General features: G+C 42.0%; 1 protein-coding gene across 1 annotated transcript; it reads left to right on the forward strand.

Moving 5' to 3' along the window:
- Positions 1–5,549: 5,549 nt before the first annotated feature.
- Positions 5,550–13,625, forward strand: LOC106584215 (proteasome subunit beta type-5). The gene is made up of 3 exons (XM_014169252.3): positions 5,550–5,827; positions 6,732–7,038; positions 13,068–13,625. Exons 1-3 carry the CDS (start codon positions 5,609–5,611, stop codon positions 13,355–13,357), a joined length of 816 nt encoding a protein of 271 aa, XP_014024727.1. The 5' UTR covers positions 5,550–5,608; the 3' UTR covers positions 13,358–13,625.
- Positions 13,626–21,683: the final 8,058 nt, after the last annotated feature.

Genomic DNA, 21,683 nt, shown 5'->3' on the forward strand with positions numbered 1-21,683 from the left:
CCATCACATTACGGACGTCCGATGTGCGCCTGATGAAGAAGTCCTCTCTGTAGGCCATGTCTGGAGGGAATGTGATTTTCTGAATGTGTTCCATCTCCACTTGAAGACCCGGACTCCTGTCTTGGTTTGTGTGGAGACCATCACCTCCACTCCCATCTCACAGGCCCTGGAGCACTGGTACCTAACTCTGACCACTGAGCCATCCGTCATGTCTGGGGCCTAGTCAAACTGTGTGGAATCATCATGTAGCACTGTACTCTCTCCAGCTGGGGATGAGGACATAGACGTCGTGTGGGATGAAGACTTACATAGTGACTGGGAGTATGTCCATCATATGCTCGCTTGGTGTTCATAAGGCCTCTCCTTGAATGCTCTGTTATAACAAACTATAATACATGGGTATTATCCTTTATCAAATCAAGAGAAATAATGAGTAAAGCCTCAGGACTTTTCCTCACTTAGTATAACTTGTTTGTAAGATTCATTCTGAGATGCCTACGGCACTGGTGACTAGCAGTGTGTGGCTGGAATATCATCTATTTTGTTCGAATTTTAAACACTGGTAAGACGCATATGCATTCAGATTTAAATTGATGAACAGTGCCAGAAGCATAGTGGGCCTAGTATGGTATCTACATATTAAACATCATATGTTGAACAAATATCATATTTTAAACAAGGTCCATTTAATGACCAGGAGCTTAATGTGACATTTGTGATATACTGTAAGATGTGAGGAAAATAAAGTGATGTGTGGGGGTAGCCTGTAAACATAATGATAGGAATAGTTGTAATACACACACTAGACAAATATTTACACACGTTTGCAACTTATTTAAATAGACTACCCAGAAATTGTTTGCATTCTTCAAGTTTAAAATTGCCTTTGGAATAATCACTCTACAGCATTTGAATTATATAAGATAGTCAATCATTTGTATTTCTTACAAGCAAGTACAAAATAACAACAGTGATAGCATTTCCACAAGGGTTACAACTTTAAAAAACGTTCATTTTCAAGAGTGCACTTCATGCAATGCTTGACATTCTGTCTTCCCGAATTTGTTCCAGGACTGAATCGAATGTTATTGAATTCACAATCAATTCGGGGTTAGAATTCATTGAACTTAAAATAATGTGATATTTTTTTGGTCCAAATGCAGCTGTCTGTAGCCTTGTCTCTACTCATCAGTTCAGTGAGACAGGTGGAGTCATGCGGTGCCACCTGTTCTGCAAATCTATTGTAGTATATGCAGTGCCAGGTAGGCTACCTGACTTTTACTTTTGCAGAGAACACCTGGGCAGAGAGCAACATTTGCATATTCATAGAATTAATCATAGAAATAAAATGAACAGAATGGACTTGGAAGCTCTAACCCTGGCAATTTGACTGGTACACTCATGGGCAAACTCACAATGGCTGCCTGGCATTGTGATGCAACAATACAATCCATTCTCTATCAGCTAATGCTGGATTGCCATGGTAATGTAGAAAGTGAATTCAAATTATGTGAACTGATGAGGCTCATGCAATGGAATGTATTTTTTATAATGTCAGTTGAGTTGACTCAACAAATCACAGCACAGATTGAAAGGTACACTTCCTGCTTTTACTTCCTGTCATAGGTACACTCAAAATAGCTGCCAGTCCATTATGCAATCATTGACTTAAATGGAGACTCCTTTTCTATTCATTACATTTTTATGGAATGATTGCTATAGTCTGGTTGCCTGGCTACCCAATCACAACCCTCTGGCCAAACGCCACGCCCACTAATGTTTCCTGTATGGTGCCAAAAAAATGTCTAAAGAGGATCATTGGCAAAGGTGGTCAAGAACCTCTGTGTTCTTCAGACGTCCCGACTCGGAAGTCAGCCAATGACTGTATGTGAATAGTAGTTAGGGGAGAATGACTGCCACCTCTCATTGAAGCCACGAGGTTCAAGGCCAACCGCTGTACTGCAGGAATTGTTTGCAGAAAACAGGATCCCCTATTATAGTGAATGGGAAAATGGCAATCTTCGTGGTCATTCTTCGTGTAAATAAATACATGTTTCGAAGTCAATCATGGTACCAATAATTGATTCAATTACACCAGATGTATGTCTTTGAACTGACTATTTTAAAATCGCACACAGAAGAAGTTACAAGGATAATTGAGTTGCTAATGGCAGCCTGAAGTACAGTGTTGGCCTTCAACTTCAGCTACTCAATGAGAGGGGGCAGCACTGATCTAGCCTGCAACTAAATTTCCCTAATAACTTCTTCAGTGTGCCATTTTAAAATAATCAGTTCAAGGACATACATCGTTCTTGAACTTCATGGCTTCAATGAGGGGGCAGTCGTTCTCCTCTGGAAGTCACCTCATTGAAGTTGAAATTTTAAATGGTTAAAGTAAGGGGGTTTGGTAAGGGTTAAGGTAAAGTTTAGGGTTTAGGCAAGGGAATTTCCCAAGGATTCCGGATAGCACTAACCCAGCGAATTTAAATTCAGGATGAGTCATCAGACAAATAGTCTGCCTCTGTACACAGGCCAATGTGCAGCCTACTTTTTAAACACAGGTGTGCATGTTTTTGGCTCACCAATAGGGGGATAGACTGAACTACAGACACAATCTAATTTCATAAATCTAAATCAACACAAGTACAATCAGCATACCAATATGATTTATGAGACAGGTATCATGTTCAGGCACAGTTTTTGATGACTGGCGTGGTTTACTCCATATTTATTGCATCCCAGTAATGAGGTAACGTAATGCTATTGATATCGCGCTACTTGTTTAGACAATACAACTGAGGGATCATTTACTATTTAAAAATGATCATTTTTATTACATTTAGATCAGTGCATCCCCACTCTCAGAGACAAACAGACCTCGACTGACTCTCATAGACTAAAAACATTAGAATCAATAATTGACATTGGAGAGGAAATAAATAATCAATAAATAAGTTATTTTACATATTAACGGACCCATTTTTTCAATAGCATTACAGGATCTGTATGGTTTCAAGGACTCTTTCCTTGCCTCCAGATGAAATTTTCAGCTTCACTTCAAATAGACCAGGAAAACACCTCCTTGCATTTTGGGAAGAGAACTAGAGATACAACAAGCAGTGACTTGTCGTGGAGCTACAGTTGAAGTCCACTGAATCTTTATATTGATACCTCAGTGAAAGCCCCATACAGTTTGGCCAAATCAACCCAAACATTGCAACAAACTCCATCACGTCTGCCGACTGTGCCCTCTGGAGAAGGATTCTGACTCAGGAACTCCGGCTCTACCAGCTTCGCCACGCCAGGAGACTGTCCACAGCTGGTGCTGCCAAGCTGCTAACCCACATGATGCACCCGTTAAGGGCACTGAGCTGTGTGTGGCGGCCACTCTGTGTGGCTGTGATGGAAGAGAGGTGGAGACACGTCCTCTTGAGCATGGCAGCAGAGGGATGGATCAGGAGAAAAAAAATCAATGATGGGGAGTGAAACAGATGATCAGGCAAAGACAACTGCAAGGTGAACCAATCTCTCAAGCAGAGGGACAGGATAAGAGGCAGTGCCTCTCACCAGCCATGAGTGGGCAGCACTGTTCAAGTTTCACATTGTTAATGTCAAGCGCACAAGTACAGTGAAATGTCTGCTGGAGGAAGAGGTAGGCAGGTGCTCTCTGGCCTGAGCCTGTAATATGTCTGCAGTGACGGGTCACGGCTGCAGGGAAAGCTGTTCTCTGTGGGCTCCAGCTCACCCTATGCCTACTCTGTGCTGGATGGAGGGTTGCAGTGGGGGCTGGAGGAGCTCCTCACTGGCCAGTAACTTTGTGGATGTGTACCATGTCACCTCACATGGGTGAACTTGCACGGACAGAGAGGAGCTGAGAGGGGAGTATTACAGAGAGAACAAGTGAAGGTAAAGGAGAGGAGGGACAGAGAGGGGGAAAAGGATGAGGAGATCGGTAGTTAGGGTAATAAAGAAGGCCAGTGTGAGGAGAGAGAAGCTTAGCAGAAGAAAGAAAATAAGAAATGTATATGAGCCAATAATTGCAGCCTTTTAGAGTATTACTGAAATGAAATGTTAGCCTACATTAATGTTAATCATTTTTAGAATCATCAGAGGGAATGTTTTAATTTACTTTAAAACCTAGTGGACCCGCTTGAAAGCACGAGACTCCCCTCTGTTCATAATAACAACATTATTCACATTATGTAACCTAGGAAATCACATTTTAGACTTAGATTAGCTAGAAGTACTTGATTTAGAAATCAGTCTCGGACAACAGTGACAGAGTTAAGAAAATATTTTATTTCTGAGAAGTCATCAGATTGATAATTTCAGAGAATTGATAAGAAGTCTCTGGACTAGAAGCTTCAATGCAAGATGTCCCTGGACTGCAGAAAGAAAATTGGGCCACAACCTGGTCCTCAGATATCCCTAGACTGCAGAAAGTAAGTTGGGCCACAACCTGGTCCTCAGATATCCCTGGACTGCAGAGCAGAAGCTGGGCCACATCCTGGTCTTAAGCTTGCGTCTGCCCCCTTCCCCCTCATCAAAGAGACAAACACGGGGAGTCTGCGGTAAAGCTGAAGGATCTCCCTTGGGGTCGGCTCAGGTTGCATGAGGATGAGCAGGCCTTCTCCATATCGTAACACATGCTGGAGGCTTGGCACTTGTCACTGGGCCCTGTCATAGAGGAACACATGGGAAGTCTGGTTGTCAACGAAGCTCACCTCTGGGGTTGTCTCATCTCCCTTGTCCATATCTCTCCACATGCTGGAGGCTCAGCGCTGGCGATGGGGTGAAGGAGGGAAGCCAGGGGAAGTAAGTCCAGGACGTCTCTGCTGGGTACGCCGGCTCATCAAAGGACATCCATGGTTCCTTGGAGCAGTAGGGTTGAGACTTCCAAGACTCAACAGAGTCAGCAGCAGACAGGTAATCTCTGAAACTTTCCTGATATTTGTCTTTGACATCTTTGTTTGCTTTGGCAGTTATCTGTCTTTTACTGTATGTGCATGGACTCCATCTTGTCTGTGGAGCAACCACACATCAAAAAGTTGTATCGCCACAAGAATGTTGCACTCACACCTTTCCTCTTCATAGTGAAAATTGGAAATTCATTTATTGGAATGACAAGTTTCTTGTCTTTAGAAAATTAGACCTTAGCAGCATAATTGCCAGAGACCAACACTGCTTTTATGACATTAGAATTGTGATGGCATTCATTGTTTAAGTATACTGAGGGAGGGGGTGGGGGGAATACATTTAAGTGACTATGGGTAAATCACAGTGTGTCCAGACAGAGATCTTTAGTAATTGAAAAACTACATGTATTTATCTCAACAAATAATAAATATGTATCTTATAGGCTAACACTGCATCATTGTGAACCATCACATTTTTAAGAGTGTTTCTTTATCAGAGGTAAACAAATGTTTACATAAGCCCATAGTGAACATTTGTAATCGATATTGCGAAGTCAATATTGAACTATTCGGCTGCCATCTCGAAGAAAACTGAACTAGGTGCAAAACTGCAAATCTGTGACGCATTTCCTTTACCGGCAAAACTGTTTTGATAACAACGGAAGTGGTATTTTCATCATTCTTATTTAAAGATGGCTCTTGCTAATGTTTTGCAGAGTGAGTTAGTAGACTTTTCAAACTATGGTCGCAAACGTCGTGGCTTCGCCAGTGGTTTGTATGAAACAGAGTTGGGTTTGGGGTCTGTAGGGGGAGATAGCCTGTCTTTCGCTGTGAGAACCGCCTGCTCTGACGGAGATGGGCCAGAAAGAAAGATAGAATTCCTTCATGGCACAACCACATTAGCCTTCAAAGTAAGTGTACTCGCTACCAAATATGGTGGATAAATGAAGATGTCCCACTCAGGCCGTTTACCACTGGAAAATAAAACATCAGTTAAGGTCTGCTTAATAATGGGTGGTTTAGGCACCAACGCATTAGCGGCTGGTCTGCTTAGTTCAGTTCGTTTACTGTATATAAACCAGAAAGAATTAGGGAGTGGGATGTCTCGCTTCGTCTTTAAACCGTTTGCACGATATGCTAGCTAACAAGTAACCATTGTTTGAGAGCAGTTAATCGCGCGCTCACATAACGTTACAAATGGATTCCCCGTTGGCTAGCCATTTAGATCTTTATATGGACCATTCATCCAGGCTGTATCACAACCGGCCGTGATTGGGAGTCTAATAGGACGGCGCACAATTGGCCCAGCGGTGCCCGGTGTAGGCCGTCATTGTAAATAAGAATTTGTTCTTAACTGACTTGCCTAGTTAAAGGTTGAATGTAAAAACATTTTTTGCAGAATATTAAATACATCGTTCCAAAACAAAGCATTGCCGTACCAACGTGATGTGCATTCCGTAACAAGCGCATCTCACCTGTGCTAACTCTTACTGGTCAACTGTGTACGCAATCACGTTACCAGTGACCTATAACTCTGCCTAAGTGTCCTTAGGCAACTGAAGATATAAACAACACATTAAATGAGCACATAAGCAGGCAAAAATTATTACTTCATGCCAATGGCCATTTTAGCTAGTCAGATAACTAACTAAGTTTAAACAAGAAGTAGCCTAACATTAAAGGGTTGCTAGTTATTCTGAAAATAACTTTAAACAATGACATCTGAAATAATCAAGTCTATGGTTATATAGGCCTAGCTATTACCCCTTGGCTAGCCATTGTCTAACTTCTGCCTCCATGTCCTTTTCTCCTCAGTTCCAGCATGGCGTGATCGTGGCGGTGGACTCCAGGGCCACAGCAGGCGCCTACATCGCCTCCCAGACAGTGAAGAAGGTGATAGAGATCAACCCCTACCTGTTGGGCACAATGGCTGGAGGGGCTGCTGACTGCAGCTTCTGGGAGCGCCTGCTGGCCCGCCAGTGCCGCGTCTACGAGCTCCGCAACAAGGAGCGCATCTCTGTGGCAGCCGCCTCCAAGCTACTGGCCAACATGGTGTACCAGTACAAAGGCATGGGCCTCAGCATGGGAACCATGGTGTGTGGCTGGGACAAGACTGGACCAGGTATGGATGTGATATGACGCTGTATAACTGGCGTCAATGTGCTAGTTTAGCAGTAAAGCTTCTTTCACTGTCCCTGGCCTCTTACTGGGCTAGAACTAGTGATTCTCTGCTTCGCAAACACATGCTAGCCAGTTGCGTTGCCAAAAAGCTAGCAATTCGGCGACCCGAGTGGAGATATTTGAAGCTGTGGAGTGAGCTTATAGTACGCATAGCCGCAGGAAGTAGTTTGGGGGTGGGGATGCTGGGATTTTTTGATGTGATGCAGAAATATTTTTTTCTTAACCAGCACTGAAGATGTCTACATCAGTCCGCTAATACAGGACTAGTAAAGGGCCAGTGCACTATTTTTGTGATCATGTTTATAACTGAATTTATTTGTATTTGAGTGTTTACCAGCATTTCTAACTTCAATCTGATAATTTCCTGTACAAAACAGTTAATCTGATAATACTTGTGAAATATAAAAATACTTGCTTGATATGTTTTCCAGTTTCTTGAAATACTTTGCAAATGCAACTTATTTCTATGTGTAAACTGAAATGGTCCATTCATTCCTTTTACATTTTAGTAGATGCTCTTATCCAGTGCAAGTTACAGTAGTGAGTGCATACATTTTCATACTTTTTTTGCACTGGTCCCCCATGGGAATTGAACCCACAACCCTAGCGTTGCAAGCACCATGCTCTACCAACTGAGCCACATCATCACAAACCACTTAACTGTATTGTGCAATTATTTTTCTTCGTGGTAATGGAAGGTCTACAGGTACCAAACCTAGATGACCAGCCTATGTACAATACAGTAATGTACATATTTACATTAAGTGGTTTGTAAGGATGGTAAATTAATACTGCACAAAAAGTGGGTGTTTTCCACGTTATTTGATCAATGTAGTTTTTTGAATTTGATGTGGATGTTTTGTCTATGACCATAACGTTGCAACTTTTGATATAAATGTTTGAGGACAAGGTTTTGTTCTTTCTGTATACCATTAGAATGACAATCGCATGACACAAATTCTGAATTTTCAGGGGGTGCTGCAGCACCCCTACTTCCTGCGGCTAAAATAGTACGATGTTATCGCTGTTACATCAGAGATTACCATAAACTATGTTAATTTGTTTTGACTCTAGTGTTCCATTTTACATGTGTATTTGCAGGACAGAACAAAAATAAACCGAGCCAAGCGTCACAAAGTTCTGCTCGCTAAATTCCTTTTCCACTAGCTCTCACTCAATTGCGTTCCGACCGCTCCCTCTACACATACGTGCTGTGTGCGCCTATAAAAAATGTATCTATCTGATGGGATACACAAGCTACATTCCTTGCCAAATGATGACAGTTTTATCACAAATTCAAAATGGACTGGTTGACTGAAGTAGGGAAATATGTCTTCCAGCAGTGAGCTGCAGTTGTAATAATTGGGTCATTTTCCGCTTAGGCTACTTTGCGATTGTCACTAGTTACCATAACCATAAAGTAAAAATGTCTTGTAAAAATTCATAAAAACCAAAATATGATTTTTAGTCTTAATTAAATGTTAGGCATAAGGTTAACAGTGTGGTTAAGGGTTAGGTTTAAAATCGGATTTTAAGAAGGGAAATTGTAGAAACAGGCTAGGGTTTATTACTTCATGGCTGTGACTACCCTACTTTGCATACGGCTAGTGGCAAAACATTTTAGTGGCCCCCCTCGTGACAGCGAAGATTTAAGAAAAAAAAGTGTTTTAAAGTTAATTTCTTGCAATTCTTCTACAAATGTTTCCATGAGGCAGAGGGAAGATTTTGCTATTGTATAACAAATTTCATGCAATTCTACTCATTTTGCCATGAGGCCGGAGAGAGAAATGATCTGTTTTACAGCTAATTTCCTGTAATTCTACACATTTTGCCATAGGATGGATACAAATATTAGCAGTTTTTTCATATGATAACTGATGATCAATGTGCCCCACCCCGGTCTGTAATTCGACCACACTTACTTCAAGTTTGAATAGCTGACCAGTAGACTAACTTGCCAATCTCAAAAGAATTGCTGACATGTGCTAATTGAGTGACTGCTGATGCACAACCATATTTCCAAATTTAACCTTGTGTATTCTATTATTCTAACTCTTCAACAGTAAGTTGAGACCCCGACTGAGTTCCAAAAAAACCCCCTTTAAAAAAAAATAACAATTTTTTTAGAAGTTGCCGGCCCATCTCTGGCCTAGGCTATTACCCTCTTCTATTTGTTATCTAATGGTTATAAATTAGTTATTGTTGCACACTGTTGGCACATTAACAAACATATTACTCTCAATTGTAAATTTTTAGCTTGACTCGTTATAACTACTTACATCTGCTCCCCGTAATGTTTTGTCAGCCGTCTTTGTTGAAGAAAGCCACCAGGGACGGCTCGCATCAAATTCGTCATTGGAACCACTCGATATGATTGGTCATATAAAAACCTTGGGACCCAAATGCATAATGAGTACTCTAACTCCCCCTTGTGGTGGTCTGGAGCAATGAAGCTGTGATGCTGGATACATCTAAGTCCCGCGGTGTAAACTCGCAACTTTTAAAGGAGGAACCACTGTAGATAAATGTGCAATTTGTTTTTCTAGTGCGGCCATCATTCTAAAAAAATAGAATTTTTTTCCATTTGATGAGTCAAGTACTCTGGAAAAAATCATGTGAGTACTCGCACAGTCAAAAAAGGTCAAAGGCCCATCCTTACACACATGTGTAAGCTGGACAGGGACACCATATAATCCATTCTGTTACACACAGGGGACCAGCCCTGATATACTGTCCCTAGTCTCTATCAGATCATGCTGTCCTAGACTGCAAAATTAGATAACTAGAGATCTGAATTTTGTATTGTACATGTGAGCCACATAAAGCTTGCAGTAGCCTAAATGTCATATTTCCCATGAGTTATGAATGTATGGCACATCCTTCCCCTTAAAAAGGAGAGGTGCCTTTCCTCCCTATCACGCTGCATATTAAAGTTGTTGTGACTAAGGAGTGCAGTATAGACTACAATAATAAGAGACGGGACACACCATAACGACCACAGAACATCAGCCGCATGTCTCTTTCGTCGTGATGTGTGTTGTCCTATATTTTTAACCCCAGCCCTCGCACAAGGTCTTTTGGTAGGCCGTCATTGTAAATAAGAATTTGTTCTTAACTGACTTGCGTAGTTAAATAAGTTAATAAAATGGTATTTTCATTTCCCGGTGATTCTACATGTTGAATTGCCACCGTCTGTTGACGCTCAGCCTGTGATATACCATACACGTCCGTTGGAACCAAAATGCCAAGCATGTGCAAAGCTGTCATCAAGGCAAAGGGTGGCTATTTGAAGAATCTAAAATATATTTTGTTTTGTTTAACACTTTTTTTTGGTTACTACATGATTCCAAGTAGCAACCAGGAACCAATACATAAAGTCAGTTAGGAAAGCAAAGGCTAGCTTTTTCAAACAGAAATTTGCATCCTGTAGCTCTAACTCCAAAAAGTTCTCGAATACTGTAAAGTCCATGGAGAATAAGAGCACCTCCTCCCAGCTCCCAGGCTAGGAAAGACTGTCACCACCGATAAATCCACGATAATCGAGAATTTCAATAAGCATTTCTCTATGGCTGGCCATGCTTTTCTTCTGGCTACCCCGGCCAACAGCTCTGCACCCCCCGCAGCTACTTGCCCAAGCTTCTCCACCCAAATCCAGATAGTAGATGTTCTGAAAGAGCTGCAAAACCTGGACCTGTACAAATCAGCTGGACTAGACAATCTGGACCCTCTCTTTCTAAAATAATCCGCTGCCATTGTCGCAACGCCTATTACTAGTCTGTTCGACCTCTCTTTTGTATCGTCCGAGATTCCTAAAGATTGGAAAGCTGCCACGGTCATCCCCCTCTTCAAAGGGGGTGACACTCTAGACCTAAACTGTTACAGACCTATATCCATCCTGCCCTGCCCTTCTAAGGTCTTCAAAAGCCAAGTTAACAAACAGATCATTTCGAATCCCACCGTACCATCTCCACTGTGCAATCCAGGGTCCGAGCTGGTCACGGGTGCACCTCAGCCATGCTCAAGGTACTAAACGATATCATAACCGCCATCGATAAAAGACAGTACTGTGTAGCCATCTTCATCGACCTGGCCAAGGCTTTCGACTCTGTCAATCACCGTATTTATATCGGCAGACTCAACAGCCTTGGTTTCTCAAATGACTGCCTCGCCTGGTTCACCAACTACTTCCAGATAGAGTTCAGTGTGTCAAATCGGAGGGCCTGTTGTCCGGACCTCTGGCAGTCTCTATGGGGGTACCACAGGGTTCAATTCTCGGGCCGAGTCTTTTCTCTGTATATATCAATAATGTCGCTCTTGCTGTTGGTGATTCCTTGATCCACCTCTATACAGACGACACCATTCTGTATACATTTGGCCCCTCTTTGGACACTGTTAACAAATGAGCTTCAATGCCATACAACACTCCTTCTGTGGCCCCCAACTCCTCTTAAATGCTAGTAAAACCAAATGCATGCTCTTCAACCGATCGCTGTCCGCACGCACCCGCTCGCCCGACTAGCATCACTACTCGGGACGGTTCTGACTAAGAATATGTGGACAACTACAAATACCTAGGTGTCTGGCTAGACTGTTAAACTCTCCTTCTAGACTCATATTAAGCATCTCCAATCCAAAATTAAATCTAGAATCGGCTTCCTATTTCACAACAAGGACTCCTTTACTCACGCTGCCAAACATACCCTCGTAAAACTGACTATCCTACCGATCCTCGACTTCGGCGATGTCATTTACTAAATAGCCTCCAACACTCAGCAAATTGGATGCAGTCTATCACAGCGCCATCCGTTTTGTCACCAAAGCCCCATGTACCACCCACCACTGCGACCTGTATGCTCTCGTCGGCTGACACTCGCTACATATTCGTTGCCAGACCCACTGGTTCCAGGTCATCTATAAGTCTTTGCTAGGTAAAGCCCCGCCTTATCTCAGCTCACTGTTCACCATAACAACACCCACCTGTAGCACACGCTCCCGCAGGTATATCTCACTGGTCATCCCAAAGCCAACACCTACTTTGTCCGCCTTTCCTTCCAGTTCTATGTTGCCAATGACTGGAAAGAATTGCAAAAATCGCTGAAGTTGGAGACTTATATCTCCTTCACTAACTTTAAGCATCAGCTATCTGAGCAGCGTACCGATTGCTGTACATAGACCATCCAACCAACTACCTACCTCATCCCCATATTGTTTCTATTTACTTTTTTGCTCTTTAGCACACCAATATTTCTACTTGCACATCATCATCTGCACATCTATCACTCCAGTGTTAATTTGCTAAATTGTAATTACTTCGCTACTATGGCCTATTTATTGCCTTACCTCCTTACTCCATTTGCACACACTGTATATAGATTTTTCTATTGTTATTGACTGTACTTTTGTTCATTCCATGTGTAACTCTGTTGTTTTTTGTTGCACTGCTTTGCTTTATCTTGGCCAGGTCGCAGTTGTAAATGAGAACTTGTTCTCAACTGGCCTACTTGGTTAAATAAAGGTGAAATAAAAAAAAATATGTGCTATTTCATAGTTTTGATGTCATTATTATTCTACAATGTAGAAAATAGTAAAAATAAAGAAAAACCCTTGAATATATGTTCTAAAACTTTGGACCGGTAGTGTATATGTATAAAAACAAAATATGCTTCTTTAGGGGTTCATACACAATAACATATTTTTTGTCACGTTATACATTTAATTCTTTGTGTATATTTTACCATTTGCTCACACCTTGTGCTCACGTCGCTCTGCTTCCTAAAATAAGGTCCCTCCCCCAATTTATATCATACCAACTTTTGCACCTCATTGGATTGGGTACAGACATTATTGTCATGTGTAGGAATACAAACAAAAATATATGGAGGGGTGTGAGGGGCAAACGTTTTTCTGTTGCCTGAGGGCAACGATGTACAGTAGTAGAGGGTTAATATTTCACCTTCTAACGCTTTCCAGGCCTCTACTACGTGGACTCTGAGGGGAACCGTGTCTGCGGGGACCTGTTTGCTGTGGGATCTGGCTCCATGTACGCATATGGCATCGTGGACAGCGGTCTGAAGCAGAAGGACCTGACTGTGGAGGAGGCCTGTGATCTGGGCCGCAGGGCCATCTACCAGGCCACTTACCGCGACGCCTACAGTGGAGGACAGGTCAACTTGTACCACGTACACAGTGAGGGCTGGAACAGGGTGTCCCAGTCAGATGTCTTAATGCTGCATCAACAGTACCAGGCAGAGAAGGCATAGGAGGGGGAGGGATAAAGAATGATAGCCAGAGGGACCATTCAGTTTATAAAAAAGTGTTTACACACATCCAAACTTGGCACAGTATCTGGTCTATTGAAAAAGGACCTTTTTAAAGAATATAAGTAACCTTGCTGTCACTATACGTTCCATACTGTGCCTGGGATAAAGGCATGTTCCTTCTGTTAACCAGTGGCTTTGCTGACTTAACTCAGATTTCTTTCCTTTTGACTGCTCTAAAGTTTTCAATAAATGTTCTCATTCATTCTCATCTTTCTAACGTGTGCTTTTTTTTTTATTGGTAGCAGTGAATTGAACAGACCAGTAATCATTTACAGATCCCATTATTGCCATGAAGGATTAAGGCAAAGGAGATGCACTACATGACCAAAAGTATGTGGACACCTGCTTGTCGAACATCTCATTCCAATCATGGGCATTAATATGGAGTTGGTCCCCCTTTTGCTGCTATAACAGCCTCCACTCTTCTGGGAAGGCTTTCCACTAGATGTTGGAACATTGCTGCGGGTACTTGGTTCCATTCAGCCACATGCATTAGTGAGTTCGGGCACTGATGTTGGGCGATTAGGACTGGCTCGTAGTCAGCGTTCCAATTCAGCCCAAAGGTGCTCAATGGGGTTGAGGTCAGGTCTCTGTGAAGGCCTGTCAAGTTCTTCCACACCGAACTCGACAAACCATTTCTGTATGGAGATCGCTTTATGCACGGGGGCATTGTCATGCTGAAACAGGAAAGGGCCTTCCCCAAACTGTTGCGACAAGGTTGGAAGCACAGAATTGTTTAGAATGTCATTGTATGCTGTAGCATTAAGATTTCCCTTCACTGGAACTAAAGAGCCTATCCCGAACCATGAAAACAAGCCCAGACCATTATTCCTTCTGCACCAAAACTTTACAGTTGGCACTATGCATTGGGGCAGGTAGCGTTCTCCTGGCATCCGCCAAACCCAGATTCGTCCGTCAGACTGCCAGATGATGAAGCATCCCAGAGTCGCCTCTTCACTGTTGACGTTGAGACTGGTGTTTTGCGGGTACTATTTAATGAAGCTGCCAGTTGAGGACTTGTGAGGCTTCTGTTTCTCAAACTAGACACTAATGTACTTGTCCTCTTGCTCAGTTGTGCACCGGGGCCTCCCACTCTTTCTATTCTGGTTGAAGCCAGTTTGCGCTGCTCTGTGAAGGGAGTAGTACACAGCGTTGTACGAGATCTTCAGTTTCTTGACAATTTCTCGCATGGAATAGACTTCATTTCTCAGAACAAGAAGACTGATGAGTTTTTCAGAAGAAAGTTATTTGTTTCTGACCAGTTTGAGCCTGTAATTGAACCCACAAATGCTGATGCTCCAGATACTCAACTAGTCTAAAGAAGGCCAGTTTTATTGCTTCTTTAATCAGGTCAACAGTTTTCACCTGTGCTAACATCATTAGAAAACCCTTTTGCAATTATCAATTACCTAATCCAAGTTTATCATTTTAAAAGGCTAACACAACGTGCCATTGGACCACAGGAGTGATGGTTGCTGATAATGGGCCTCTGCGCGCCTATGTAGACATTCCATAAAAAATCTGCTGTCTCCAGCTACAATAGTCATTTACAACATTAACAATGTCTACACTGTATTTCTGATCAATTTTATGTTATTTTAATGGACAAAAAACGAGCTTTTCTTTTAATAAAAAAACAAGGACATTCCTAAGTGACCCCAAACTTTTGAACAGTAGTGTATATTATTTTTCATTCAGTGAAAACAGCCATAGTGCAACTCTCCCTTTTCAAGGCTGAATTAATGTACCAGGAAAAGTAAGGTTCAGTACACAGACCAGACATAACAATTACAGCCAACAGGGGTTCCATGCACTTGGGAAATTGTGCAGAATTGCTAAAAGTTTTCCCCCTGTGTACACATGTCATGGTTTACTACCACATTAGTATAGGCCTAATATATGTATTCACGACTTCAGTTTTACTCAACTCAGCATTTTCCTTTGTCCCTCTTTCAACAGCTATTGAAGAAAGAGACAAGTGAAGAGTAACTGATGGGGAGAGGACTACTGCTGAGCATTCTTATTTAAGAGTACAAGGCTGCAAGCTGACAGTTTTAGAGCCAGGAAAATAGTCTATTTAACTTTCCCATAACAAAAAAAGACCACATTGTTTACGTTTGGCTGATGCATGCAACCACTGGACTGCAGTGATAATATGTACTGGGTCACAGGCATTAGGATGAGAAAGTATAAGAATACGATACGCAATTCACAGGATGCAAAGCAAACATGCCCACGATTACATTGTGGCATGAAGGCTGAAAAAATAGTAGCCTAGTCTACAATATCCCCAAAAACGAGAATCAAACTGTCAGCCCCGCGAGAAGGATAGGGGTCTGTGAGGATAGAGGGGGAGTGATATGTCATTTACTGGAACAGTCTCACGAGCACCAGAGTGAGAGCGCGCGCTTAAAGGCACCCAGTGAAGAACACCGGCTTCTTTCCCACTTTGGAATCTAGTTGTCTTTCATTCAGTGCGTTCACTTAAATCCCTGGCAGACGAAGGAGCTACCCAATTATATCTATATTAAAAGGTAAGATTGAAATTCGTTTGAGAAAAATGCATCGGGACAAAACGTTTTCTTTTTCATAATGGGATTCAGTTTTATTTGTAGCTTACTTTCACTGTAGCCGATGCATTTTACGGAATAAATGGGGTATCAGTTATTGAATTTATTATAGCTGCTGTTGACAGTCTTATGCATGCGAATAAAATGTTTCTTCCAATGTCGATACATGTTCCATGGTGGTGAATCTGACATATAGCCAAAATTGTGTGGCGCGCGCGCCGATGTCAAATACAATGTGCATAAGAATGTTTGTCTTCAGATGTCAGCTGTTTTAGCAGACATAACAATGTAGACATAATACAGAGTTATCCAGGAGATCCGTTTGAAGGGACCAAACTGCGGATGTTCTGGTTGACTAAACTACGCGCGGAGATTTGACATATGGTACCTATGGGTTTCCACAACCACAAATATCGTAAACATGAATGAATGAATTTTTTTTTGCTTTTTGGTCTTAATTAAGCTTAGGGTTAGGCTTAAGGTTAGCACTGTGGTTAGGTTTAAAACCAGATTTTAAGAAGATAAATTGTGGAAATAGGTGGGCTTTATGACTTTGTGGCTGTGGTAACTATTAACGACTGTTTTAATGTGATAGTCAGCTTCCCTTCCTATCCAGACAAGTCACTATTACGCTGAACAAAAAAATATAAACGCAAAATGTAAAGTGTTGGTCCCATGTTTCATGAGCTGAAATAAAAGATGAAATGTTCCATACACACAATGTTCCATACACATAATGTTCCATACACACAATGTTCCATACACACGATGTTCCATACACAGAAATGTTCCATACACACAAAAAGCTTATTTCTCTCAAATGTGTGCACAAATTTGTTTACATCCCTGTTCGTGAGCATTTTAGCCTTTGTCAAGATAATCAATCCATCCATCTGACAGGTCTGGCATATCAAGAAGTTGATTAAACAGCATGACCATTACACACTGTGCTGGAGACAATAAAAGGCCACTCGTGCAGTTCTGTCACACAACACAATACCACAGATGTCTCAAGTTGAGGGAGTGTGCAATTGTCATGATGACTGCAGGAATGTCCACCAGAGCTGTTGCCAGATAATTCAATGTTTATTTCTCTAACATAAGCCACCTCCAATGTCGTTTTAAAGAATTTGGCAGTACGTCCAACTGGCCTCACAACCGCAGACCACGTATAACCAAGCCAGCCCAGGACCTCCACATCCGGCTTCTTTACCTGCGGGATTGTCTGAGGGGCGGGGAGCTGAGGAGTATTTCTGTCTGTAATGAAGCCCTTTTTATGGGGAAAACTCATTCTGATTGGATGGCCCTGGCTCCCCATTGGGTGGGCCTGGCTCCCAAGTGGGTGGGCTTATGCCCTCCCAGGCCCACCCATGGCTGCGCCCATGCCCAGTCATGTGAAATCCATAGATTAGGGCCTAATTTATTTATTTAAATTGACTGATTTCCTTATATGAACTGTAACTAGGGCTGTGGCGGTCATGACATTTTTTTTGCATGATTGCCATGCAAATAATTGCCGATCTCACGGTATTTGACTGTTTATTAACAAACACATTTAGCATCTCCGGCTTCCACGCATAGCCTACAAGCCACTGATGCGCACCTATGGAGCGTCAACATTTTAAAAAGTCTAATAAATGCATTTAATATAGCCTACACCATCACAATACATCAATAACTTATTTTAGGCCGGTCTAAAGAAACAATATGATATGAAGAAAATGTAACCTATTTCAGAAGAACAGAATAGAATATTCTGAGTTGTCCTTATGTTAGGCCCTAGTCTGCCAATGCCATATAGCTGTGGGCTACACTAGTTCATTTAGCAGGCAAGAATTGCTTATAATTCCCATGGCATTATTTTATATTGTTTTATAGTGAGAACAATAAAATGGAACATAACTGAATAAAATAGAAAGGATAGTTTCCCCAAACGATTTTCGAAGGAGTGCGCACATGTGGCTATGCTGTGTTGAGCGGTTAACAAAGAAACAGGTCCTCCTATATGCTTCATTTAGAGTTAATTATGCAACTTTAGTTGTTCTACAAGCGTTAGGCTATATGTTTTGATTTTCTAATACAAAATAATAATTTGAAGAAAAGTTGCATGAAAGGCATGCGCTCTGCTCTGTTTCTTGCACAGGCTGCACATTCTGGGCATCATTCACAAGTGATAGTATTCTCACTCCAATCAGACTATTCTCAATTGAATCTAGTCTGTACATACACTAAATAATATATGTGTGAAATTAGTCTGGATTTAGAATGGGCCATTATTATCTGTTGGAACAGGTGCAGGGGGGAAAACGCATTGTAATCCGTGTGCACTTGAATAGGGAATGGAGGACGCTTTTCCCATGGTTAATTTTCATGCCAGCCAGGTAGGCTACTCCGGCTGTAAAGTGAAACGTGCTTAATATCAGGAAAGATAATAAATAAATATAATAGGCCTAGCGTATAGAAATCTGATTGGATCCTCTTTTTAATAGAGGCCATCAAAACTCTGTTTTGTCATGCAATTGCATAGCATAGCCTATAGAAATGTTGAGCAACATGGGCTTATAGGAACACTTGTTTCATTCCATGCATCAACCAGCTATGAGGAGCTGTCTCTCACTGAGCAACAGGTGATCCTATTCTGCTCAAGCTCTGAATGCCAGGGCTCTCATGAAGTGTTTGATTTGATTTTTGATTGCATTTGCGTTGCTATCAGAGTGATTAGAGAGCGCTGAGTACAAGACCATTAGCAACTGTCGGTTAGAAAGTTTTGTAGGCTACTAATGATTCCCAGTTACCGCCTAGTTACCGTGACTAAACGGTCACATGGAATTTGACTGTGGTCATGACTCGTGACTGCCAGTGTGGCGGTTATATGGTCACTGTAACAGCCTTAACTGTAACTTAGAAAATCTTTGAAATTGTTGCATGTTGCGTTTTATATTTTTGCTTAGTATAGATGTCCATCCATGTCTGAGGACATCAACAGATGAAGTGGAAACCGGCCACTAGGGGCAACAGTGAGGGTGTTGGGGATGGTGGATGGGCGTAAGCATCTGCCTCTGGTGCAAGAGATTTTTGCTATAAGCCTATCCCAAACCTTAACCCTTACCTTAACCATTCAGAGTTAATGCCTAACCTTAAGATTTTGAAGTTAATGGATAAACTTAACCTTAAACACTTGGAAATTTGAGGTTTGGAACAACTTCAAAAGGAAACGTTTGAGAGACATGGATGAACGTCTCATTTTAACTTGAGACTGCGAGAGCTTGTTGTCCTTCCTGGACTCGTGCGTTGTGGAGCGCGCTAAAAACGCTCACCTGCAGACCGAGCTGGTTCTGCACGGATTTGCGCTGGCGTAACGAAAATGATGAGCTCGCCGCCACGTCGCCGGTAGCTCGGAATTGTTAGCGTTGCATTCATTATTATAGTTAGACCAAGTGTGTAAATCACATTAACATGCGTCAGAGGGGTCACAGCTCCAGAATTCTCTAACAAGACAAGGTTATGCTCCAGGCTGTTCAGTGTAGGCCTATCTACAGTATGCTAATGAACAGCTTTGAAGAGTGTGCGTGTGTGTTTGTGTGTTTGTGTGTGTGTGTGTGACACAAGAGGAGAGGAAGTAGGGAGAGAAATAACAGACCCTTGGAATAAGACACCATGTACCACATTTGCACGTCAACAACACTTTGACTTTGGACATCAAAAAGGAGAAGAGAAGATCATTATCAGCCATTTCCACTCAGCACATAACACACACACACACACAGCCAGTATAGATATTCCCCAGTCCCCACTCACCGGAGTCTTTGTTGAACTCATTAATTTGTCAAGTGAGTGTACAGCTGAGTCATAAACACTAACACATTGTTAGAGCGAGCACACGTCTGCCACAACACAGCACTTTGATTTGGGAGGTTGTCAAACCACTTAGGCTTTGACTGACTGTCTGAATGTCAGATGTTGACAATAGCAAGATGAGTGATGTGCTGAGTACAGTCACAGTGAGGCCTCTCATCAGTTTGGTTTGGACAGAATGGGAGGACTATCTACACACAGAGAGAGAGAGAGAGAGAGAGAGAGGCAGAGCAGTCTTAAAACATTAAGATGAATGGAAGGAAGAAGAGAATGTCAGGGAGATGCACGGGTGGAGCAGAATCTCTTTGCCTGTCTTCGTTGCTTAAGCCAGCCAAGCTCTCCCTTCATCACATACCCCCCTCTCTCTTCTCTTCTTCCTCTATCTCCCCCTCGCTCCCTCTCTCTTTCCCCCCTCTCCCTCCCTCCCTCCCTCCCTCCCTCCCTCCCTCCCTCCCTCCCTCCCTCCCTCCCTCCCTCCCTCCCTACCTCTCTCTGTATCTCTCTCTCTCTCTCTCTGTATCTCTCTCTCTCCCCCTCTACCCCCTCTACCCCCCCCTCTCCTCTCTCTCTATATATGTAAAGGCTTGACATGCACAGTCTATTTTTAATAAAAATGAAACAGCTTTCTTGCAGTGAAGCGAGACACAGAGTGAAGTGAGACTGAAACAGCGATTTGCAATTTAGGCCTGTGTGACACTCATCATCCCCCTCCGAGCCAGCAACAGTAAATTCACCCTCAGTCTTTCATTGCCTATCTATCTCTATCGCTCTGTGTCTCTCCAGCTATCCCCTCACACATGCTTCTCACTAACACTTACATCTCAAATGCTGAAAAATAATATTAAATGACATGTTTTGTTCTGTAATTGTGGAGCAGTAGACATGAGAGCAATATGAACAACACTCAAACGAACTGTTTTAAAATGGGCCAGGAAGTATTATTAATGGATTCAAAGATGCAGCAGAAGAAAGGGAATGATTGTAAAAGCCTTAGTGGAGAAACAGTATATGGGATGGTTTAAAGATGAAGGAGCAGACATATCGGCTCAGAGAGACTGAGTGCACATCTGGCATTAATATTGATGAAGTGGCATTAATGTGTGCAAAATACAAAAAAGAGAGCATTATTCCTTTTAAACAGTTAATTTTTCTCTTCGGCAAAAGAATTCATGTGGAAGGGAGGAGTAGAACAGTCGAATATATAGCTCACATTAGTTCTTTGTTATCAAGCATTAAGAAACTAGGGCAATTGCTGAATGGGAATGAATGAGTATTCTGTTCCTGTCGTAAACATAAAAACATTTAATAAATTAAACATTCTGATAAGTATTACACAGTCATTCTGGGTTAATAGTGTTTTAACTTAGGCCCTCATGTGCATCTAAATGAATGGGTTTTGTAATACAATTGCAGATGTTTTAATTACACAGTAAAATGGAGCTCAGATAAGGTTATTCAATATAAACATAGGATTTGGGCATGCCAAGTCAGGGATTGTAGGTTGGCAGCCATTCTGTTCTTATAGACAGAAATAAATATGTACCATTGTATATGAGTGTGTGTTAAATGAGCGAGAGGTGAAATGTAAAGAGTGACAGTGACAAATTCACACCGCGAGAGAAAGAGACAGAGAGAGAAAGAGAGAGAGAGAGAGAAAAATGCAGAAAGGAGAGGGAGAAAAATGCAGAACGGAGAGAGAGATAGAGGAATTGTGATTACACATTTTCAGTCTTAAGTTGGTGACAGCCTTCATTGCACAAAGCCTGGAAGATCGATGGCTGGGGTCTGACTCTAATACTAACGAAACTCGGATCGTTAAACTTTTGGGAAATGATGACAGA

Source organism: Salmo salar, chromosome 23 (assembly GCF_965601325.2).
Source record: "Salmo salar chromosome 23, fSalSal1, whole genome shotgun sequence".
Classification (NCBI taxonomy): domain Eukaryota; kingdom Metazoa; phylum Chordata; class Actinopteri; order Salmoniformes; family Salmonidae; genus Salmo; species Salmo salar.

Excerpts from the sequence above, each read along its gene's own strand:
- LOC106584215 (XM_014169252.3), top strand. The coding sequence starts at position 5,609 with ATGGCTCTTGCTAATGTTTTGCAGAGTGAGTTAGTAGACTTTTCAAAC. Across the intron at positions 5,828-6,731 it reads CAACCACATTAGCCTTCAAA|TTCCAGCATGGCGTGATCGT; the intron begins GTAAGTGTACTC and ends TTTTCTCCTCAG. Across the intron at positions 7,039-13,067 it reads CTGGGACAAGACTGGACCAG|GCCTCTACTACGTGGACTCT; the intron begins GTATGGATGTGA and ends AACGCTTTCCAG.